The 21,484-nt window shown below is 37.5% G+C and overlaps 1 protein-coding gene across 3 annotated transcripts in view; it reads left to right on the forward strand.

Annotated features, from left to right (window-relative positions):
• CD226 (CD226 molecule) overlaps window positions 1–18,055 on the forward strand; it is a 104,556-nt gene extending 86,501 nt beyond the window's left edge. For 2 of the 3 annotated variants that reach the window (XM_047766978.1, XM_047766977.1), the window contains exons 5-7: window positions 9,175–9,277; window positions 11,800–11,857; window positions 15,195–17,518. In XM_047766978.1, coding sequence (XP_047622934.1) covers window positions 9,175–9,277; window positions 11,800–11,857; window positions 15,195–15,308 — 275 coding nt within the window. In that variant the 3' untranslated portion in view covers window positions 15,309–17,518. Of the gene's footprint in view, window positions 1–9,174; window positions 9,278–11,799; window positions 11,858–15,194 lie in introns of all 3 variants that reach the window. The other variant, XM_047766979.1, reaches the window with a different exon arrangement.
• Window positions 18,056–21,484: the final 3,429 nt, after the last annotated feature.

Raw genomic sequence — 21,484 nt, forward strand, 5'->3', positions numbered from 1 at the left:
TGTTTGTGTCTTTTGCAGATTTTTTTCTTGTTGTTAATTTCCAGTCGTATAGCATTGTGGTCAGAAAAGATGCTTGATGTGATTTCAATTTTCTTAAAGTTACTGAGTTTGGATTTGTAGCCCAGGATGTGATCAATCTTAGAGAATGTTCCATGTGCACTTGAGAAGAATGTATATTTTGTTGCTTTTGGATGGAATGTCCTATAAATATCTATTAAGTCCATCGTGTTTAATGCATCATTCAGGGCCTTTGTTTCCTTATTGATTTTCTGTCTGGTTGATCTGTCCATTGCTGTAATTGGGGTGTTAACGTCTCACACTATTTCTGTGATTTTGTAAATTTCTCCTTTTAAGGTTGTTAGCAGTTGTCTTATATATTGTAGTGAACCTATGTTAGGTGTGTAGATATTTAAAATTGTTACATCTTCTTCTTGGACTGATTCTTTGATCATTATGTAATGTCGTTCTTTGTCCCTTAAAATATTCTTCATTTTAAAGTCTATTTTGTCTTTAATCCAGCTTTCTTTTGATCCCTGTTTGTGTGAAAAATTTTCTTCCATCCTCTCACTTTCAATTTGTATGTGTCCTTAGAAGTGAAGTGGGTCTCTTGAAGACAGCATGTATATGGGTCTTGTTTTTGTATCCATTCAGGCAGTCTATGTCTTTTGGTTGGGGCGTTTAGTCCATTCACATTTAAGGTAATAATTGATATGTATGTTTTTATTGCCATTTTATTAGTTGCTTTGGATTTGTTTTTGTTGCTCTTCTTTCCTTCTTCTCTTGTTCTCTTCTGCCTAGAGAAGTTCCTTTAGTATTTGTTGTAAGACTGCTTTAGTGTTGCTGAATTCTCTCAACTTTTGCTTATCTGTGAAGGTTTTACTTTCTCCTTCAAATCTGAATGAGCCTTGCTGGGTAGAGTAATCTTGGTTGGACGTTTTTTCCTTTCATCATGTTAAGTATATCATGCCACTCCCTTCTGGCCTGCAGAGTTTCTGTGAAAAAATCTGCCGATAACCTTATTGGGGTTCCCTTGTATGTTACTTGTTTCTTTTCCCTAGCTGCTTTCAAGATTTTCTCTTTGTCTTTAATTTTGGTCAGTTTGATTATTATGTGTCTTGGTGTATTCCTCCTTGGGCTTATTTTATGTGGTACTCGTTGTGCTTCCTGGATTGGAGTGAGTGGTTCCTTTCCCATGTTAGGGAAGTTTTCAGCTATTATTTCTTGGAATATTTTTTCTGTCCCCTTCTCTCTCTCTTCTCCTTCTGGCACCCGTATAATACAGATGTTGGTGCGTTTCATGTTGTCCCAGAGTTCTCTGAGACTCTCTTCATTTGTTTTCAATCTTTTTTCTCTTTTCTGTTCCGCAAGTGTAATTTCCACTAATCTGTCCTCCTCCTCGCTTATTCGTTCTTCTGCCTCCTGTATTCTGCTGTTAGCTGCTTCTAGTGAGTTTTTTCATTTCAGTTATTGTATTTTGCCTCTCTTCTTGTTTAAGTTTTATATCTTGTGTCTCTTTGGTCAGTGTTTCCTGTAAGTTATCCATCTTTGCCTCCAGTTTATTTCCAATGTCTTGCATCATCTTCAGCATCAACAGACTAAAGTCTTTTTCCTGGAGGCTGAGAATCTCCTCATCGCTTAGCTGATTTTCTGGGGTTTTTCCTTTCTCCCTCATCTGAGTTATAGTTCTCTGTCTTTTCATTTTTGTCGGTTTTTGGTGTGGTGACCTTCTTACAGATAATAGAGTTGTAGCCTCTCCTACTTCTGATGTCTGCCCCTGTTGTGGCTGAAGTCGGTATGGGGGTTTGCTGTAGGCTTCCTGATGGGAGGGGCTGATGCCTGCCCACTGGTAGGTGGAGCTGATTTTAATCCCTCTGGTGGGTGGGGCTTAGTCTCTGGATGGGATTAGAGGCAGCTGTGTGCCTGAGGGATCTTTAGGTAGCCTGTTTACTGAGGGGCGGGGCTGTGATCCCACCTGGATTGTTCTTTGCCCTGGGGCTTCTCAGCACTGACTGACGGGTGGGGCCAGATTTTCCCAAAATGGCCACCTCCAGAGAAAGGCATGGCTGCTGAATATTCCCGAGAGCTTTGTTTTCAATGTCCCCTCCCTCACAACAAGCCACATTCACTCCTGTTTTCCCAGGATGTCCCCCAAGAACTGCAGTCAGGTTTGACCCAGATTCCTATGGGGACCTCGCTCTGCCCTGGGACCCAGTGCACGTGAAAGTCCGTGTGTGCCTTTTAAGAAAGGGGTCTCCATTTCCCCCAGTCCTGTGGAGCTCCTGCACACAAGCCCCAGTGGCCTTCAATGCCAGATACTCCAGGGGCTCTTTCTCCCAGTGCCAGAACCCCGCACATGAGGGTTCGATGTGGGGCTCAGAACTCTCACTCTTGTAGGTGAGTCTCTGTGAACCAGTTAGTTTTCAGTCTGTGGAGCTTCCCACCCCGGAGGTATGGGGTTGTTTATATTGCAAAATTGCCCCTCCTACCTCTTGATGTGGCCTCCTCTTTTTCTTCTGGAGTAGAGCATCTTTTTTAAGGTTTCCAGTCCATTTGGGTGAAGAATGCTCAGTCTTTAGTTGTGAATTTTATTGTTTTTAGGAGAGAAGTTGAGCTCCAGTCCTTCTATTCCACCATCTTAATCCCATCTCCTATATGCATGTTTTCAAGCTGAACAATAACTAGTCTTCAAGTAAGAGGACTTGATAACATCATTTGTCACACAGGGCTTATCCTATCTTCACCTGGAATTTGGGGTGACCATCTATGTTAGCTAACTGGCCTTATCCAACGGAAAAATTAGCTTCTTACATCTTCAAACCAGGAGGTAGTTTTGCACCTTGGAGTAAAGTGCTCCTGGAAGTTACGTGCCTACTCTCCCACAGATCTGGGAGATAAGGGCTTTCTCTTCCTGATGATTACATTCTAAATGGTGCCTTTGATTTATTACAGCAAAAGGATACCAAACAAAATCAGCAAATGGAAAAGATGCATGAGCCAGTTAGGAGGAGTGAGTCCCAGAAGGAAAGCAGGTGTTTAGCATAACCTAGTTATGGACGCAATAAACCACCAGGTAAAAAATGGTGGGAACCTGCCCTGAATCTAAATTCCCCCACACTAGCCAAGGGCTAACCTTGATAAGCAGGCCAATGGACAGCCAAGTTGGGGTTACTGTATCAACTCTTTTCTGCACAGTAATTCACTTTCGAAGTAGGCAAGATATGGGCAGGTCATGACATTCTGACTTGTGATGCATAAAATCAATCTCCTTTAAATAATACATGTTTATGAATGGAGAAACACTTCAAGAAATACAGCATAAGACTAAGAAACATGTTGGTAAAAAGGTGAGAGTTTAATATGATGGAAATTTTCTCAACCAATTACCAAATCAGAATATCTGCCATCCCTGTGCCTCATGTACTGACTTGGGTACACTCATATAAACCAATCACTTATAAAGCCTGATGACCCATAGCACAGCTAATGCACACAGTGACACCAGAAGGTGTAGCTAATGGCAGTCAGCCTATTGAGTAGGTAAACTTTACAGCCTATCTTAAACTTTGTGGAAAATTTTAAATTTTGATGTAAATTTTTTTTTGTTTTTTTTTTGTTTGTTTGTTTATTTTGTCTTTTTGCCTTTTCTAGGGCCGCTTCCCGCGGCATATGGAGGTTCCCAGGCTAGGGGTCCAATTGGAGCTGTAGTCACCGGCCTACGCCACAGCCACAGCAATGCAGGATCTGAGCCACATCTGCAATCTACACCACAGCTCATGGGAATGCCGGATCCTTAACCCACTGAGCAAGGCCAGGGATTGAACCTGCAACCTCATGTTTCCTAGTCAGATTTGTTAACCACTGCGCCACAACAGGAACTCCTGATGTAAAATTTTAAAGTGTTAAAGTCATTTGGAAAAAAACTATTTTCCAAGAAAGGCAAAACCACAGCAGCAAAACTTACACTTCAAGTTAGAAATTTACTTCCATCGTTTGCTTACTCTATAAATCACAGGACAGCTACTTAGGTTCTCTGTGCCTTATATTTCTCAGTTAAAATATTAAAATACTTTTATTTTAAGAAAGAGTAGTTGCTATGTACCCAGAAGAAAAATTAGAGGTTGATGTCATGGTCTTTTAATTCTTTGAAAGTAATATATTCCCTAGGAACTTCCTGCTATAAAACAGGGAAAGGTTCCTGAAATACAAAGGGTATAAAATTGATTTGCACAAAGAAAGTTGACCTTTGAAACTTGGAATCATATTACCATACCAGTATCCACTTGATGCATATTTCAGTAATATAGGAAAGTTCAACAAACTTAAGGATACCATTATTTCCAGGGATCCTCCAAAGCTGCAGTCATTTTATTTGTATTTATCAACACTACCTCTGCTTTTCCCCAGAAAGGTGAATCTGGTTACAGGAACTAGAAACCTTTGTTATATACATGACTGGTGCAACATAGAATTTCACATGAACAGAGTAGAAATTATTTATTTAACTCTAATTTTGAATGTGTCCATACAAAGCATAAGTACATTATTGATAATTTCCATTATGTGGTGCTTAAATGTATAAAGCACTTCTACCTATTTTATCTATAGCCCCATAGCCACCTTTTGGCTTGACTTTTATCATATTTTGTAGTTGCCAAATAAAGTGTCTGAGTGATCAAGTGTCTTTTGTTGAGATCTTCCAGGGAAAAGATTTAGAAGATAGAACTTAGGCCCAAGGTGTCCCTCCTCAATCTCTGTTTTCCCAGCAAATCAATGTCTAATGTGGGACAAAGGTTGGATATTTGCATTGCACAGTGAGTCAAAAATTGGAATCGACCTGATAATGGTGTAGGAGCTCACATACTGTGCGTATCCTATCTGTACACAGAATGAAATCAAATATTTCTCCTCCTCTTTTTAACAAGGTAGGACAGCAAGAATAACCTGTACTGGTATCTACCATGACCTATCCAGCACTGGCTAGAGGTCAGGATCTGTGACGTTTTCCCAGCGTGGTTTTTTTTTTTTTGGTCCAGATATGTACTGAGGTACTTTGTTTCCTCATTCCCTGACCCCATCCTAGACACTTTAATAAAGGATAAACAGTGGACATTAATGCTTGGTATTGCCCTCCTGACTCAGAGGGAAGGACCTGGCAGCATTTCTGTCCCATGCCTCTCTAAGGGTTTATAACTCAGCCATAAATACTTGTCACTGGCAGAAACGTAGCCTAGAGGGTTGCAGTCCTGGAGTAAATTATTCATTTATATATCTTACTGACACGCTTTAAATTGTTTTAACTGTATTTATCTTTTTTGACGGGAGGGAAAATAATAGCTTTACAGTTCATGACATTTTTGTCTTCCTATGAATCAACACAGCATTGGGATGAAGGCTTTAAAAAAAAAAAAACAGCAAAAAAAGCAGCTGCAGAGAAGAATCAATAATTCTTTCTTTACGAGAGGGGCTTGAGGGCTGACATTACTCAACCTAAGATCTATTAGCAGAATTTAGGAAAAAGTGAACATTGTGAACTATTGATTAGCTCCCTAAAGCATCACATCCATTTGCTTTCCCTTTTTGTTTCTGATTTTAGCCATACAGGGCCAGCAAGTTATATGGATACACCAGCCTGGACCAAGTCCTGATCCTTCACGTTAAAGGGGAAGAGGTGGGGGAGGCAGGGAACGAAGTGAAAAGTAGGATTGGCTACAAGCTAGGAGACTCAAGATTGTAACATCTCTGGGGTATGATTGAATCTCTTCCAGACTTCTTTGCTTTTTGATTTTACCCACCATCTCATCTATAATGCCAGGTACATAGAGTGCCTTGAAATACTATGTACTAAAAAGATGAGTAAATAAGATGGATCTGAGTCCACCAGGTCACCCATTGCTAGAGGAGGTTAAAGAGAGGCAATCTTTTTCACGTTAAAGAATGCATTTGAAATTTGGATTTTGGATTTGTAATTGAGCGGTGTGAAACAAATGATCATACTTTTCAGGGGTTTCTACTTAATACATATAATTTAGAGCCTAATAAAGAATGCCATCTTAATTCTTAAGGATTCTGAATATACTTCTGCAAAGAAACTTTCTACATCCTGCACTATAAATATAACCACTGAAAACTGGCAGAGTATTCTGTTTTAAAGCATGCAGACCTTTAAATTTTTATACTATTTTCTTTCTGATTATTAAAAGCAATATATCATTTAGTACATTGGGAAAATACCAAAAAACCTAAAGAAGCAATTTCTTTTAATTTCCACTCCCTGAAGATCATCACTTTAAAATTTTGGCATGTTGTTGCCTGGCAGGCTTTTTTCTCATAAGTTCTATACTTGATTGCAATATTCTAGCATGTGCAATTGTGAATTTTGGCTTTGAAATTTTTTACTTCTAGTCAGCAGTTTTCCATTTCATTGGAATTCTTTATACCCATCGTTCTAAAGTCTGTAGCCCTCTATAGCCATGATTCTCAAAGAGGTGGCCTCAGATCAGCATCACACAGGAGCTGCAAATTCTGGGACCCACCTAGACCTCTTGAGTCAGAAATTCGGCAGGGGATGGGGGGCGCTTAGCAATGTAGTTCAACAAAGTCCAGGTGATTCAATTACATTTCAGAACCTCAGTAGTCTTGTTTTAATCTATTGTTGGAAAGTAGGGATTTTCTTTTTGCTGTTGTAAATGTTTCACAAAACTCTTTGTGCACATTTCTGAGCATTTCTTTAGGAAACAAAATAATTAATCAAACGTGCAAGCAGCTCATGAAAGGATCTGCCACCGGAGAGCAATTTCTTCCCAGAGGCAGGTTGCAGCAGATTGATCTCCCCAAACAGAGCCTGAGGTCCTCCAGTCTCACCACTGTCTTTTCTTTTATGCAAACTTGCTCTCTTAGTGCTTGTGGTTAAGAAGTTGTTTTTATCTTCCTTATTGTTTTACATAGCTCTTTCTTAATAGCAAGATTTTGTTAAAGATAACAAACCAATTTTTTGTCTTTACATGTTGTTTGCAATGATTGTTACCTACAGATATTTTTCATTTTGACCTGGTCTGTCCTATGTATTTGTTTTGTATAAATTGGAAAGTTATTTTTCATTCCAGAGATTAAATAATACTCACTTATTTTTTCTTCTAATGTTCACATTTATAAATTTAGATCTCTGTAGTCTACCCAGATTGGTTTTTTTTTATTGTAATTAAGATCTAAATAGTATTTCAAAAAGTAGCTAAACAATTTTCCTAGAACACTGTCAATGAATTTTTTGATCATAACTTTCATTTTTTTCACCATGATCGCCTGTTTGACTTAACCTTAGCATCTACTATATTCAAATTATGTCAGTATAGCAATTGCAGCTACTATATTCAAATTATGTCAGTATAGCAATTGCAGCTACTATATTCAAATTATGTCAGTATAGCAATTGCAGCCCTTTTATAGGCCAGTGTTATAATGCAAAATAATTTCAGGTATTTTGCTTACTTTTAGTAATGTGCCAAGAGCTTAAAAATGTCAGTTTCTTATTTGATAGGGAGAAAATGTCCTTGTTCCTTTGGCAGTGGTTGTTCAATATATTTTTGTTCTGAATAAATTTAGCTTTTCCTTCTCCCCATCAGATTTGGACAAAACCCCATCCTAGATCCTACATACAAAGTCTTTAAAGTGTTCATGTATTTTTCTACCTTTATTCACCTTACAGGTTAAGCAAATTTAAAAAATAAAAATAATATTTTATTGTTGATTTAGTTTCTCTTTGCTGTAAAACTTACAAAAGAATGAGTGGAATAGACTTGGAGTCTTATCATGAAAAAAATCACAGCTAAATAGTGGGTCAGGAAGGAAGAAATCTCGGAGTGAACGACTGGAAAGAATCCTGTGAAAAGCATGGTTTTCAGTTGCTATAGGATTCCAGACAGTCAGGGTACAAACATTAGAGCTTTAATTTCAAGAGAGAGGGAAGTTTCACTGTTCTCTGCCATAGATGCCCCTTATCTGCAGGAGAGGAAGCCAAAAGCTTGCTGCCTAGGGAGATGGTGATAAAGATGTCTCCTTAGTTTCAATTCAATCCCATTTCCATCAGCAACAGATACGGATGGAGTTCCTTCTTCTCACCAGAAGCTCTGTGGGTGGGGAGAGGCAGGGAGGGAGTGTGCTGTGGGCAGGAGGACTTTTTTTTTTTTTTTTTTTTGTCTTTTTAGGGCCCCATCCTCAGCATGTGAAAGTTCCTGGGATAGGGGTTGAACCAGAGCTGCCGCTGCCAGCCTACACCACAGCCACAGCAACTCAGTATCTGAGCCAAGTCTGCAACCTGCACCACAACTCACAGCAAGGTGGATCCTTAACCCACTGAGCAAGGCCAGGGATCAAACCCACGTCCTCATGGATGCCAGTCAGGTTCGTTACTGCTGAGCCACAATGGCAACTCCAGGAAGATATTTTAAAGATGAAATTGTCTCTGGCTTCACTGGGGTTTCGCTCCAGAGGTGAACAAATGTAGTTCGTTTGAATATCGCCTCACTAGAATCTTACCACAACTCTGTGATGTAAATAGAAGTGTTGGCATCACTTGACAGATGAAGGAAGGCATGCAGAGAAGGCCAGGGATTTGCTGGAAGTCAAACAGCTAAGTTGTGAAAGAATCAGGATGAGAATTTCAGATTCTTTCCAGCTAAGTACTGAATTGGAGTAACATAATTTTCCTGATTATTTTTATCATTAACCTTAATTGAGTAGGCAGTATTTCTTAAACAAAATGCCACTTACAAACATTAGAGTTCCATACAGTTGTGTATTGGATGTATTTATTGTATCAGAACTAAGAAGTAATCTTCATTGATATACTATTTTGATAGTTTTTTCCCCTACAAAAGATTTGTATGAATGAAGTGATATCTGTCTTGAACAAATGCTTTCTATTCTTGTTCTTAAGGTGGCAAACTCAGCTGGACCAAAGAACTAATGAAAATCTGTGAAGAGTTAGAAATATTTAGGAGACTCTGAAAGAAAAAGTCTTTCCCACCATCTCATCCTATTTTTTTTTTTTTACTGGACTCTTTGTTTTACATTATTACTCTATGACAATTAATATCCCCTTTCTGAATTTTCCACCTTCCTTTCTTTTCTGGCTTTGGCTGAGTTCCTAATTCCTCCTATAATTTTTTTTCCTCCTAGGTAAAATCAATAACCATTATATCATCTTCATGATTGGAGGAGCAGCTTTGTTGTTGCTGTTGGTTCTCCTAATTACCATTGTCACTGTCATTTCTTATAAGAGGTGAGTATTGCAACTCCTCCTGGATCTGGTTTTCCCTGAGTAATTCAAATGTTAGAGTGTCTCCATTATTAACCCAGTAGTTGGTCAAGCTGTCTTAAGACTCATGTACAGTTTTTTTGAGTGCTGTTCTTAGATGTAAAGGAGGAGAAATGGTTGTGATATTTGAGGAGAAGGCTAGAGTAGTTTAGTTCATAATTAGTAGGAGTGGTCAGTCTGCCCCTGTGTTAACAACACTTTCATATTCTGGACTGCCAACTGCCTGATGCCTCTGCTCTGTCTGCTACTGCATCTATCTTCCTTCTCCTGCAAAGAGAAAAGGCTATCAGTCAGGTGAGGCAGAAGTGTGTGTGTGACAGAGAGCGAGCATGAGAGAGACATAGATCCTGGGGAGGAGAAGCTCAGAGTTGAATAGTAATTGTGCCTTCATTTATTCATTCATCAAATATTTATTGTGACAGTGGTAAACAAGAAGTAATGACATGCACATTCTAACAAGCAAATAGCCTGATTTTAAATGGTTGTATAACCTCTGAAACAAGTAATGTGGGTGCCTTATTACAAATTGTTGAGAAAGAAGGAGCTGGGAGGGGCTTCCTTGGAGAGCAGGTGGCCACAGGGTCTCTACTAAAGTTTCCTTTCTTTTACTGTCTTGTAGCACACTTTGGAATTTTCCAGGATGTTCTCAGTTTACTATTCCTTCCTAGCTGTCCTGTGTTCATCAACTCACTGGTCTAGGTATCTGTTGCAATCTTAGTTGTAGTCCTATTGAGTTGGAATTATTTCTTACACTTGTGATCCAACTAAAATGTTATCTTAAGGAAAGAAGGAACCAAATATTGATGTCTACACTTTGAATGTCTGACACACTGGAGACACTTACTCAGTATTTGTTGAGTGAATGAAGACGTCCATCTCCACTCTTTTCCCCCAGTAATATTTACACACACACACACACACACACACACACACACACACATGCTCGTGCATGATTATTGACAGGGTTTCCAGTAGGTTTCTCAGCTTGTCCCTCAAGGTGTGGGACACACATCGCCTCTGGGATGGCTTTGCTTCTTCAGCCCTGCAAATAGATTCACTGTCACCATCGGGGATTGCACTGCACTTTTCATCTGCTGCACCTCGCAGCCTGCTTTGTAGTTTAGTCATTTCCATGCTTGTCTTCCTTTCTATTTGTAATGGCAGGGATTGTGTTTCATTCATCTTTAGTGTTTGATGGCATTTAGTGCTAATCTTTCCAAATAATAGATAGAAGAAGCATTTGTCTAATTAAATTGAAACATGAAACTGTCATTATCCCTTTCTCTCTATCAAGTCTTTCCTTGATCAGAATCTGGCAAATTGAGGCAAGAACCCAGGATGTTAGTGACCCTGAGGATTTTTCTCCTGCTTCACCTTCATTGATACAAAATGCACGGAGGGCAGATATGACAGCAGGAGTGCATGGGAACACGGGGAACATGGCTAAGCGAGAATGAGTGACAGGACAGACCTCTGGAGGGTCACAGATGTTGGACATGATGGATTTAGCTTCATGAAAATGCATCACTTTTACATGAATAGCTAAATTGAACTGTAGACGATATTGTCCCACTTGGTTAAATGTGATAAAAAGATGATTAGTGGACTTGAATGCATAATTATAGAGAAACACCACAAAGCACAAAGCCCTTGTTCTTTCTACCTTGTCACTAGTAACAGTGGTGGTCATTACTTAGAATGGAAACATCTGGTAAAATGACCCAAGGGCTTAAGCAGTGACCTTCCGAACTCTGTCTGAGCAAGCATTTAAAAATCATCCTGCTACTTCAGCTTCAGATGTGTTGATGCAGAGAGAAGCCAAAATAAACCACAGTGTCCAGAAGGAAACAGATGTCTTCCTTCACACCCACCCCGAGGAGCCTGTGTGCCCCAGGCATTTGGAGACAACCCGTTTTGTTTCCAGTCAGAGACCAGAATGGCTAGAAGAGTTGCAAGCACTGGTTGATGAGACAGGCCAAAACAGTCTAGAGATTGACCCTTGAGTCTGTAGGAAGAAATTTAATATTTAGTGAGCAAATGTTAGGCACTTACTTTCATATTTGTTGTCAGCTTTGAGGTTTACAGCCAATAGAATGTCTGGGTTTGCCTGGGACCATCCCCATTTCAACACCGAACATTCTGCCTCCCTGGAAAATGCCTGAGTCAAGCAAACCAGAACCGGAATATGTTTACCATCTTTATTCCATAGGCGAGGGGAACTTTAGAGTTGCCTCTAACTAGTAAGTTGCAGAACACAAGTTAAACACACATCACCTGACTCTAAACTTCATCTTCTTGCTGTATCACAAATGTGTACCAGGGATGTAACATACAACCTGATAAGTATAATTAACACTGCCCTATGCTATATATGTAAGTTATTAAGAGAGTAAATTCTAGGAGTTCTTCTTATGAAAGGAAACATTTTTTTTCCTATTCTTTAATTTTGTATCATTCTTAATATTCTCTTGTCTATGTATTCCCAGAAGGAGAAGGAGACAGAAAAGAGGCCTATTTAAAGAGGACTGGGACACACCACATAAGGTACCTTTTCTCAGAATTGTCATTTCCCCCCTTTCATGCATAATAAATGTCTTGTAGAGTCAGTCCATTTTGCAGTTAGCAATCTTCTATTTTATTCTCCCTTCGGTAACCTAATCATGCAATTGTCTGTTCAAATATCAGCTAATTGATAAGTTATTTTCTGAACTATTCTATTATTGATACCCTTTGAAACTGTTTGTTCAACATAATAATCATGAACATGGCATATTACTAAAGTCTATATGAGTTTCCTAGGGCTGCAACAACAAAATTACCATAAAGTGGGTGGCTTGAAACAACAGAAATCTATTCCCTGACAGTTCTGGAGGGTTGGAATCCAAAATCAAGGTCTGGAGTTCCCGTCGTGGCGCAGTGGTTAACGAATCCGACTAGGAACCATGAGGTTGCGGGTTCGGTCCCTGCCCTCGCTCAGTGGGTTAACGATCTGGCGTTGCCGTGAGCTGTGGTGTAGGTTGCAGAAGCGGCTCAGATCCCGCGTTGCTGTGTCTCTGGCGTAGGCCAGTGGCTACAGCTCCGATTGGACCCCTAGCCTGGGAACCTCCATATGCCACAGGAGCGGCCCAAGTAATGGCAAAAAGACAAAAATAAATAAATAAATAAATAAATAAACAAAATCAATGTCTCAGCAGGATCAGTTCCCTCTTGGGGTGAGAATCTGTTGGAGCTTCTCTCCTAGCTTCTGGTGATGGTTGACAATCCCCAACATTCCTTGGATTGTAGATGCATCACTCCAACCTCTTTTTTTACTGTTTTCACATAGCATTCTTCCCTCTGTGTGTGTGTGTGTGTGTGTGTATGCATGTGCATGACTGTGTCCCTTCCCCAGTATGTTTTTTTTGTTTGTTTGTTTTTGTTTTTTGCTTTTTAGGGCTGCACTCGCAGCATATGGAGGTTCCCAGGCTAGGGGCTGAATCAGAGATAAACTGCCGGCCTAACCACAGCCACAGGAACACCAAATCCAAGCTGCATCTGAAACCTACACCACAGTTCACGGCAATGCCAGATCCTTAACCCATTGAGAAATGCGAGAGATCGAACCTGCAACCTCATGGATGCTAGCCAGATTCATTTCTGCTGCACCACGGTGAGAACTCCTCTTCCCTAGTCTTAAAAGGGCACCCATCACAAAGGGCCCACCTTATTTCAGTATGACCTCATCTTAATTAATTGCATTTGCAACAACCCTATTTCCAAATAATATCCCATTAATGAAGGTCTGGGAAAAACATAAATTTAGGGGGGGATTTTCTGATCCAGTACAGGGCACGATAATACTTTTGTCATGAGGTTATTGTGATGATTAAATTAAATAAAACTACATAAAAGTCTCAAAGCACAGCAAGCACATAGAAGGACACCATGCAGGATATTCATTATTGTTATGATTGGATTAATTTATTAAATAGTGTATTAATTAATGGATGTCGATATTATAAAGCTAAAGACATTAATTAATGGATCAATTATTGATTAATGTATTAATTATTAATTAATGGATTGATTATTAGTTAATGGATGTTGAGATTATAAAGCTAAAAGATGTTTCTGATGGGCTGCAGGAGTCTGATGAACTGGGATATTGTCCTCCTCACGCTACCCACTCCTGCCCCTGATTATTTAATTGAAAGAGGAAAAATTCCTTCTGGGCTTACAGATAAGAGAAATCCTTACTTTCATGCTCATTGTCTCCACTCTAGGTCAAATATTCTCCCTAACATGTATTATTCTATTTACAAATTTTACAATAAAACATTTTGCCGACTGTTATCTAAAATTACATCCATTTCTCTTCAAATTAATTATTTGCAATTGAATGCTACATGGTCAAAATGTTAAGGACTATAAAGTTTCTGAGAATCCAATATGTATGCTTCAAACTTCTTAATAATTTATCAGTTTAACTTTCTTCTGTTAAGTAGTTCTGCTTTGCAAAACATTTTTTTTTCCCCTGAATAACTCATGGTTTGCTTTTTGGCACCAAATACAAAGACTGGAGAAGTCTGGCCTTGCCTGATCTGCCACACTTGCATGCAAGGAAACAATGTCCTGTCATAGGTGGTTTTTGGATTTCTTCTCTGTCTCTAGCTGTTGTCCACTCAAGCCAACCCAAAGCCACATTTATTGCTGTGAATTTCAGAGGAGAAAGGCACTTTGCAACTTCCTAAACAAGATATTCAGTTCTTCCCGGCTTTTGCAGAATAATGACATTTGGAATGGGGATTAGAAATTTAGGGAGTTCCCATTGTGTCTCAGAGGTTACAAGCCCGTCTAGTATCCATGAGGATATGGGTTTGATCCCTGGCCTTGCTCAGCGAGTTAAGGATCTGGTGCTGCCGTGAGCTGTGGTGTAGCTCTCAGATGTGGCTGGGATTTGGCATTGCTGTGGCTGTGGCGTAGGCCAGCATCTCCAGCTCCAATTCGACCCCTTACCTGGGAATTTACATATGTTGCAGGTACAGCCATAAAAATTAAAAAAAAGAAAGTCAGTTAGTAAGCTGGTCTGTGAAAGATAAAGTAGTTAGATCTACTTGATTCGGGGGGAATTTTTTTAGATAAACTCTGTAGATAACCATGACACTTGAACTTTCCTTTTACTTTCTCCTTGGAAACACCAAAAACCACTCTAAAATTTCAAACCACTCACCCAAAGACCTCTCTCTCCCTCTTCTTTTCTTCCCTTTAGTCTCCCCCCCCCCCCCGCCACCCCGGCACTCTCTCCCTCCCTCTCCTCCCCTCTTATGCCTACATATTTTCTGTCACACACATACATACAGGTGGTCAACTTGATCCAATTAAGGTAGAGATGATAAATGATTGTATAACATCATATTGAAAATGAATGTCCATTTCTTTCTGTGTTTTTTAAATTGTGTTCAGTTGCTTACTTTTAAGCCAGGGCACTGTGTACTTTAAAAATGTTTCTTCAGTAATACATCCAACTCAACAGGAATTAATGATTATCCACTATGGGAAAATACTATATTAGACTTTCCCTATAAAAAAAATGAGAATACTTTTTCTCTTCAAAGTAACCTAACATCAGGAGAGGGAGTTTTACATCCAAACAGGTAATTTATTACATGATACATCAAGGGACAATCAGGATTAGGTTCGTTGTATCTCATTCAGAGTCCTGCAAATCAAGAATATAATTTCTTACAGAAGTTCAACACAATGAAGAGAATGTTTTATAAAATTAATTGTAATAGAAATTTGACCTACATTATGGTTGAGTTGAGGATAGATTTATGTTTTGAGTGTCTTTAGCTGCTGAAATGCAGTAAATTAATGATATCCTCTGTGTTTGTCTTTCTAGTCAGCCAACAACCTCAGAAGTCCAGTCCCAATCAATCAACCATCAGATGACACAGGGGAGGATGTTTATGTCAACTACCCAACCTTCTCTCGAAGACCAAAGACTAGAATCTAAGCTTTTTCTTTCATCTGAGAAAATTAATGATAGCCTCATGTACATGGATCTTTGTACAACTTCTTCCCACTACTTAGCGTTTACCTTGGATACCGCTTGACCGAATATATTTCATTTGAAAGGAAAAATACTGCATTACCTAGAGAGCATTCTTAACAGAAAAGCTTTAGAAAATCTGACTCTAATGAACTTACACATAAAAGGAAACCTATTGAATCATGTAATGGAACAATCCAGGGGAGGTCAAGCTTCAGGCAAAGGTTATTTACCAGGGCTTAAATATTACATCTAGAATTAATATGAATTTAAGACATTTCCTGGATCCCCTTTCACAGTATTGAATCCACTTCCTTGGTATTAGCCTAACTCTCATTCAGGCTTTTCCTTCCAAGAGGACGGCCAACAGCTTTTGGCAATTCCTAATCCTTGCTTCTGTCTGGTAGAGAGTTTGCTCCGATAGAACAAACACATTTGGTTATCTATCCATTATTAAGCAGTCATTCTGCTTAATAATGAAAGAATGAAATGGCTTAAGTCAATTGAGCTTTCATCTCTAGAGCCAGGTAGGAGTGGGGCCAAAGCACATTACTGGGACATTCAGAGTATTATTAGAGGAAGGACAGGGGAGCCTGAAAACTAGGTTGGTTGCCAACAAATGTGGACTGCAGTGACCTTCCACGGCATCTCTGTTAGCCAACTAAAAAGAATAAGAGGGCAGATCTAGGCTGGCTCTCCCTGTTCTCATTTCCAGAAAGCTGCTCAGTCAGCTTAGTCCAGGCAAATACTTAGTCCAGGCAGCAGAATGACTGAGTGATCAAGAGGAAAATGAATGTGACAGGGAAATCTCTACCTTTTTCTACTCTCAAATAAATTCATTCCTGATTCCATATCAAAATTTACTATCTCTGGTCTAGCCTTATGAGTAAGAGTAGTAGATGGTCCAATAATAATTTTTTATACAGTTTTTTTCTACTTTTGAGAATTATTTTTAATACATAAATTCTCTCAAAGAATCAGGCACTTAGATATCATTAGTTTTTAACAAAATGATTATGTGAAATGAAATATAATAAAAAGACTGATATTTGGAAATGGTGTATAGGGTGGTAAAGTAGAAAAGTGGGGGTGCAGGGGGGAGACATTGGGAGGTTATGGGACAGAGGGAAGAGGATTAAAGAAAAGGAATGTACAAAGAAACTTCTCTTATTTCCAAGTTTGGCCAAAGACACAGTTTGGCCTAATGATATAACTGAGCAGTTAGAAACTATACCTGTCACTGTCCAAATTCTAGATGGAAGCAAACCATGAAAAGTGTTTGTTGAACTCAGTAATGATGGTCATGGTCACCTTGAAATCACAATGGCTTGGTAATGAGCAAATACAGTGAACATTCATGTCTTAAAAGATCTTCATTTCTCAAAGATTCATCACAAAAGCTGCTGCATTTAGGTTTCAAAGTTGGAGACTTTCAAGATAATCCTGAGTGAACCCAAACCAAGTTCTCATATTGTCTGAAAAGATTCTAAAGCTGTAAATTAGAGTTTTAGCGAGTCGTGGATATTTTTTATGACTTTTATCTTTAAATCTTATGCATGCCAAATAGTGCAGTTATTCTGTAAATTATAGAAATTGTGAGTACTCCTACCTGTTTCAGAAGGAGAAAAATAAAAATGACCACTTACCAAGTTGTACTTATGTACATGCAAAGAGAAATCTCATTTTTGTTTTGTTTGCTTACTGACCTTTATATCTGGATTCAAAAAGTGTTTCCACAAATATACTTGTAACAAAGTTAGAAGGCAGCTTTACAAGAAAACCATCTATGGTTTTGTAACGAATCAGATTTTTGAAAATTTCTATGGCTGAATCTATCAGTTTGCATGGTGACACAAATTTAGCATCTTTAAAAGATAAATGAATGATTTCTTTTTCCTAAAAGTTAATAACAATATTTATTTCTGGAAGATTTTGATAATCAAATTCTCAATGACTAATATAGATGAGAAGTAAAATATTTCTACTCTTAGAATATGCAGAAATGTAAATCTCATTTTAACAGGGAAAATGATGACAGGGGATATGAATGGTAGAACCAAATGCCATTGTCCTGGGTGCTGTTTTGGGAGGGACACTTGCAGTGTATGGAAGTTCCCAGGCGAGGGGTCAAATTGAAGCTGAAGCTGCTGGGCCTACATCACAGCCACGGCAACGCCAAAACCCAGCCTCATCTGCAACCTACACTGTGGCTCATGGCAATGCCAATCCTTAATCCACTGAGTGGGGCCAGGGATCCAACGCACATCCTCACGGACACTAGTCAGGTTCATTACCACCGAGCCACAACGGGAATTCTGATGACTTTCATTCATGGTTCCAGGGAAGATTTTTGTGGAAAATCTCTTACATATTGCAAAGCCTTCAGAATATTTGAAACTTACCTCTTTTTTCCATGTACGTATTAATCTTTTTAAAATCTCTCACTCAAAATATTTATGAAAACTATTTATACTGTCCCTTCTTTTCTACAAATGCTTCCTCTTTGGAGTTCGGTATTTGAAATGTTCCTAAGTCCTGCTGAAATTTCTCTGATCTCCGCTGCTGATCCTCTACACTGTCAGCTATTAGGCTGATGAAATTCTGTTCATTCATTTTCTTAATTGTATGTCTTAACAAAGCACTTCGTCATAATGTCTTTAATATCATTCCTAAGTGACTAGAGTTGTGTGTGTATATATGTATGAAAAACTACACCCTTAAACTATATATATATATATATATATATATACAAAAAAACACGTGTAATACCATCTATACTATATATGGTATATATAGTATGTCTGTGTATATAGATGTACACACAAAATATGTTTTTTTCCTGTAATTTTTTGTATCTACTCTTCCAATTTTTACTAAGGAAACTGATTGAAACATTGACAGAATGAAAGGTCAGAATCGAATTAAATTATGTTTTAAATCTTTTTTGCAAGGTGCTATTTAGGAAGAACGATGCTTCCTAAACTTCTTTTTTATATCTATAATTTATATTGATATGTAATACATTAAATAAAAATCTGTTTCCTTTGAATGGCATTATTTTAATATTTACATTAAAGTAAAAATTGCGGGGAATTGCTATGTGATGACAAGGTAGGTAAGTTTGTTGAATGTCATTATAGAGTACACATTTTTGTCAGGGAAAGAATACATCTTACTAATCTACAATGATTAAGTATTGACTATATTATCATCAGAGAGACCTTAAAAAATTACCTGAGAGCCTTTATGTGTGCTGAAAAAATAGAATAGGGATTTCATTAACTTGTAATCATGGTTATGGATGGGAGGCAGATGGATGAGGTTATAATTTTTAGTTAGTAAATAGACATATTTATAGAATGTTTTAAGTAATTTAGTTTATTACTAAAATAGACATATACTACATTTATTGTCAATTTACAAGATAAAGTAAAATAAAAATAATTTTAGTAGGTTTACTTTTATTGTAAACATCCAGGTTATATATGTTTACATAAAACTATATTAAATAAAAACTACAGCTGCATTACAATAAGTTTCCAAATTGGTAGAGTTGACATTGTAATCAGAAATCACTGTAATCAAAATGTTTCTCCTTGAGTTTTGTCTTTTTTTCTCCTTGATTTTAATAATGTGCTGTATTTTATACTGCTTGTATGAAATTTCAGCAAGATTGAAGATATTGTAGAATACAGATGCTTATTGATGGACGTGCTGAATTGTGAGTGCAAGGTTTAGCTTCTTTCCACAATGGCGACAAGAAAATATCTTTGAAAAATATCAAACAGTATAAACATGTAACACCATTACTTTATTATCATCATTAGGCCACTCTTAGAATGTAGTGTCTAGAAAGTATTGACCTTCACTTTCAGACTTTTTGGATAAATTAGTATACTTTTCCACTGGTATGTTTATTGGATTATTCCAAGTCTTGAGGCTCTTATATATTTTTTTGAAAAGTAAACTGTGTTTTTTTTTTAAACACTTTACTATTGTTAGTGATCCAATAGGCAGAACTGTGGCTTCTAGATTTAACTGCATTGCTTTCTAAAAATTCACAGATCTTCGAGGCTGGTTTACATATTACATTTTTCCAGATTTAAAGCACTAACTGTGTTGTAAGGTGTTGTAAAGAAAAGATCTTGTTTAGGAGTATGGTTGATAAATGTCTGGAATCTTTCCCACTTATTTGTACTGTCCCTGTTTGAATGATGTTATATAGCCACCTTCTTTAGAACATTTTTTCAAGTTTTATGTGTAATTTCAGACACGGGTTTTGTAGGGCATGCAAATATTTACCTTGATGTACTGTTTTCTGTTGTTTGAATGAATAAAATGTAGAACTTCACAATCATTAGTTTCACTTATCACCAAGGAATATTAGGGGAAACGTCCTATAGAATAGTATTAACACGAAGAGTTAAATGCAGAAAAAAATCAAACCAGTGGCACTTGTAGCTTCTGTCTTAAGGCAGCATTCAGTAAGTACATGTAGTTCAAAGAGTCAAAGTGTGCTGTGCAAGGGTTTTGGTTTTTTTTTTTGACAAAAAATAGTAGTTGCATGTTTTTTTCATTTTCTCTCCTTTGAGACAACAAATTTCACTTCTGATTATTTTTTCTACTTTTTTGAATAGCATATTTATATCACTACTATTTTTTTTCAATTTTAGACATTCTTTATTGATTTAGATGTCTTCCTCTCCTCAAACTCACTGCACACACATACCTTTCTCAGAAGTCCATCTTTCAAAATATTTATCTTAAAATTTTGATTATTTCAATATTTTGTGTTTATTTTTAATAACTTTACCGATGCTCCTCTCAGTTGAATAACATGATAAAAATGATTGTACATTCTCTTCTACATAAGTTTTTTTTTCTACCAAGAAGTAATAATTTTATCTTTTTGTATTCACCATATATTTACCTCAAACTCTTCCCCAGTGATCTAACTGATCTCTCAGGATCCTCTGTGATAACAGTAGATATTTAGATAATCTCATTGTCCTAAGAAAGTTATCCTAGAACTTTGACAGTTTTTCTTTCCGAATAGCTGTTGTCCTGATGTCTCCCTTCATCCAGAAAAAAGTAGAGAGAGGACCATACAACCCAGAATCAATTCTAGAAATTTTCTCAGTATAAAAGGGTACGAGATTCCAGATTACAAGAATTTAAGCGGTGCCCAGAAAAAGGCACAGTAAGAAGCCTGTTACGTTTGGTTTGCGTCTATAAAAGTTAGAGATATTGATTATAAGCATTAGAAGTAGACACTATATTATAGAAAAAAGTTACTATGGGTGGATCATAGCAGTTTCAAGACACTGATGAAATAAGCTTGGAAAATGCATAAAAAGTGGCAACTCCAATGGTCCCCAGGCAATGGTCCAATTTGAGCTCTGACAACTTTCTTCACTTTTCCATATTTGATTGCCACTGATTTTGTATTTTTCTGAAAATTCATTCTTAAAATAGTCTTCTTATTTAATCACTTATTCATGCCAGCATTTATTCCAGGTATTTAAAATACTTATAGTGAATAAGACCATTATTCTTTAATCTGATAATTGGGTAAGACTGAACTCAATTTACTTTCAGTGTTATTAAATTTCTTGCTACGTTTTTTGATGTGCATTCAATTGAGCTAATTTATCTCATTTTTTAATTTTATCATTTCTAATGAAGATCATCAGAAGAAAATTTTGATTTTTTTAGCTCATATAATAAATGCACAAAGAAATGTAATGGCTTAATAGCTTCTAGATACATACAAGACTTCTAGCCCTTCTCAAATCTCAAATATCTGTTTGATCATCATTTCAATGGCTAATGAATAGCTAGCTATTATACATTTGAACTATTGACAAAAATGTTATCTGTTTTTACTGTGCACTATAATTTTCAAAGCAATTTCTCACATTCTTCCATTTAATTTTTAAAACAACTCTAAGATGTAGGCAAGCCAAATATTATTATCCTAATTGATGTTGAGGCAAAACAGATCCAGAGAAATTGTGTGCTAGACTGTATTTTGTCACTTGGATTCAGAGAGGAACTGTAAGTCCTAGAATCTACTCATTTACATAGGTATGGGCTATAATTGCCCAAAATGGAACTTGCATGAGATGTGGGACACTGGA

This window comes from Phacochoerus africanus, chromosome 2, assembly GCF_016906955.1.
Source record: "Phacochoerus africanus isolate WHEZ1 chromosome 2, ROS_Pafr_v1, whole genome shotgun sequence".
NCBI lineage: Eukaryota > Metazoa > Chordata > Mammalia > Artiodactyla > Suidae > Phacochoerus > Phacochoerus africanus.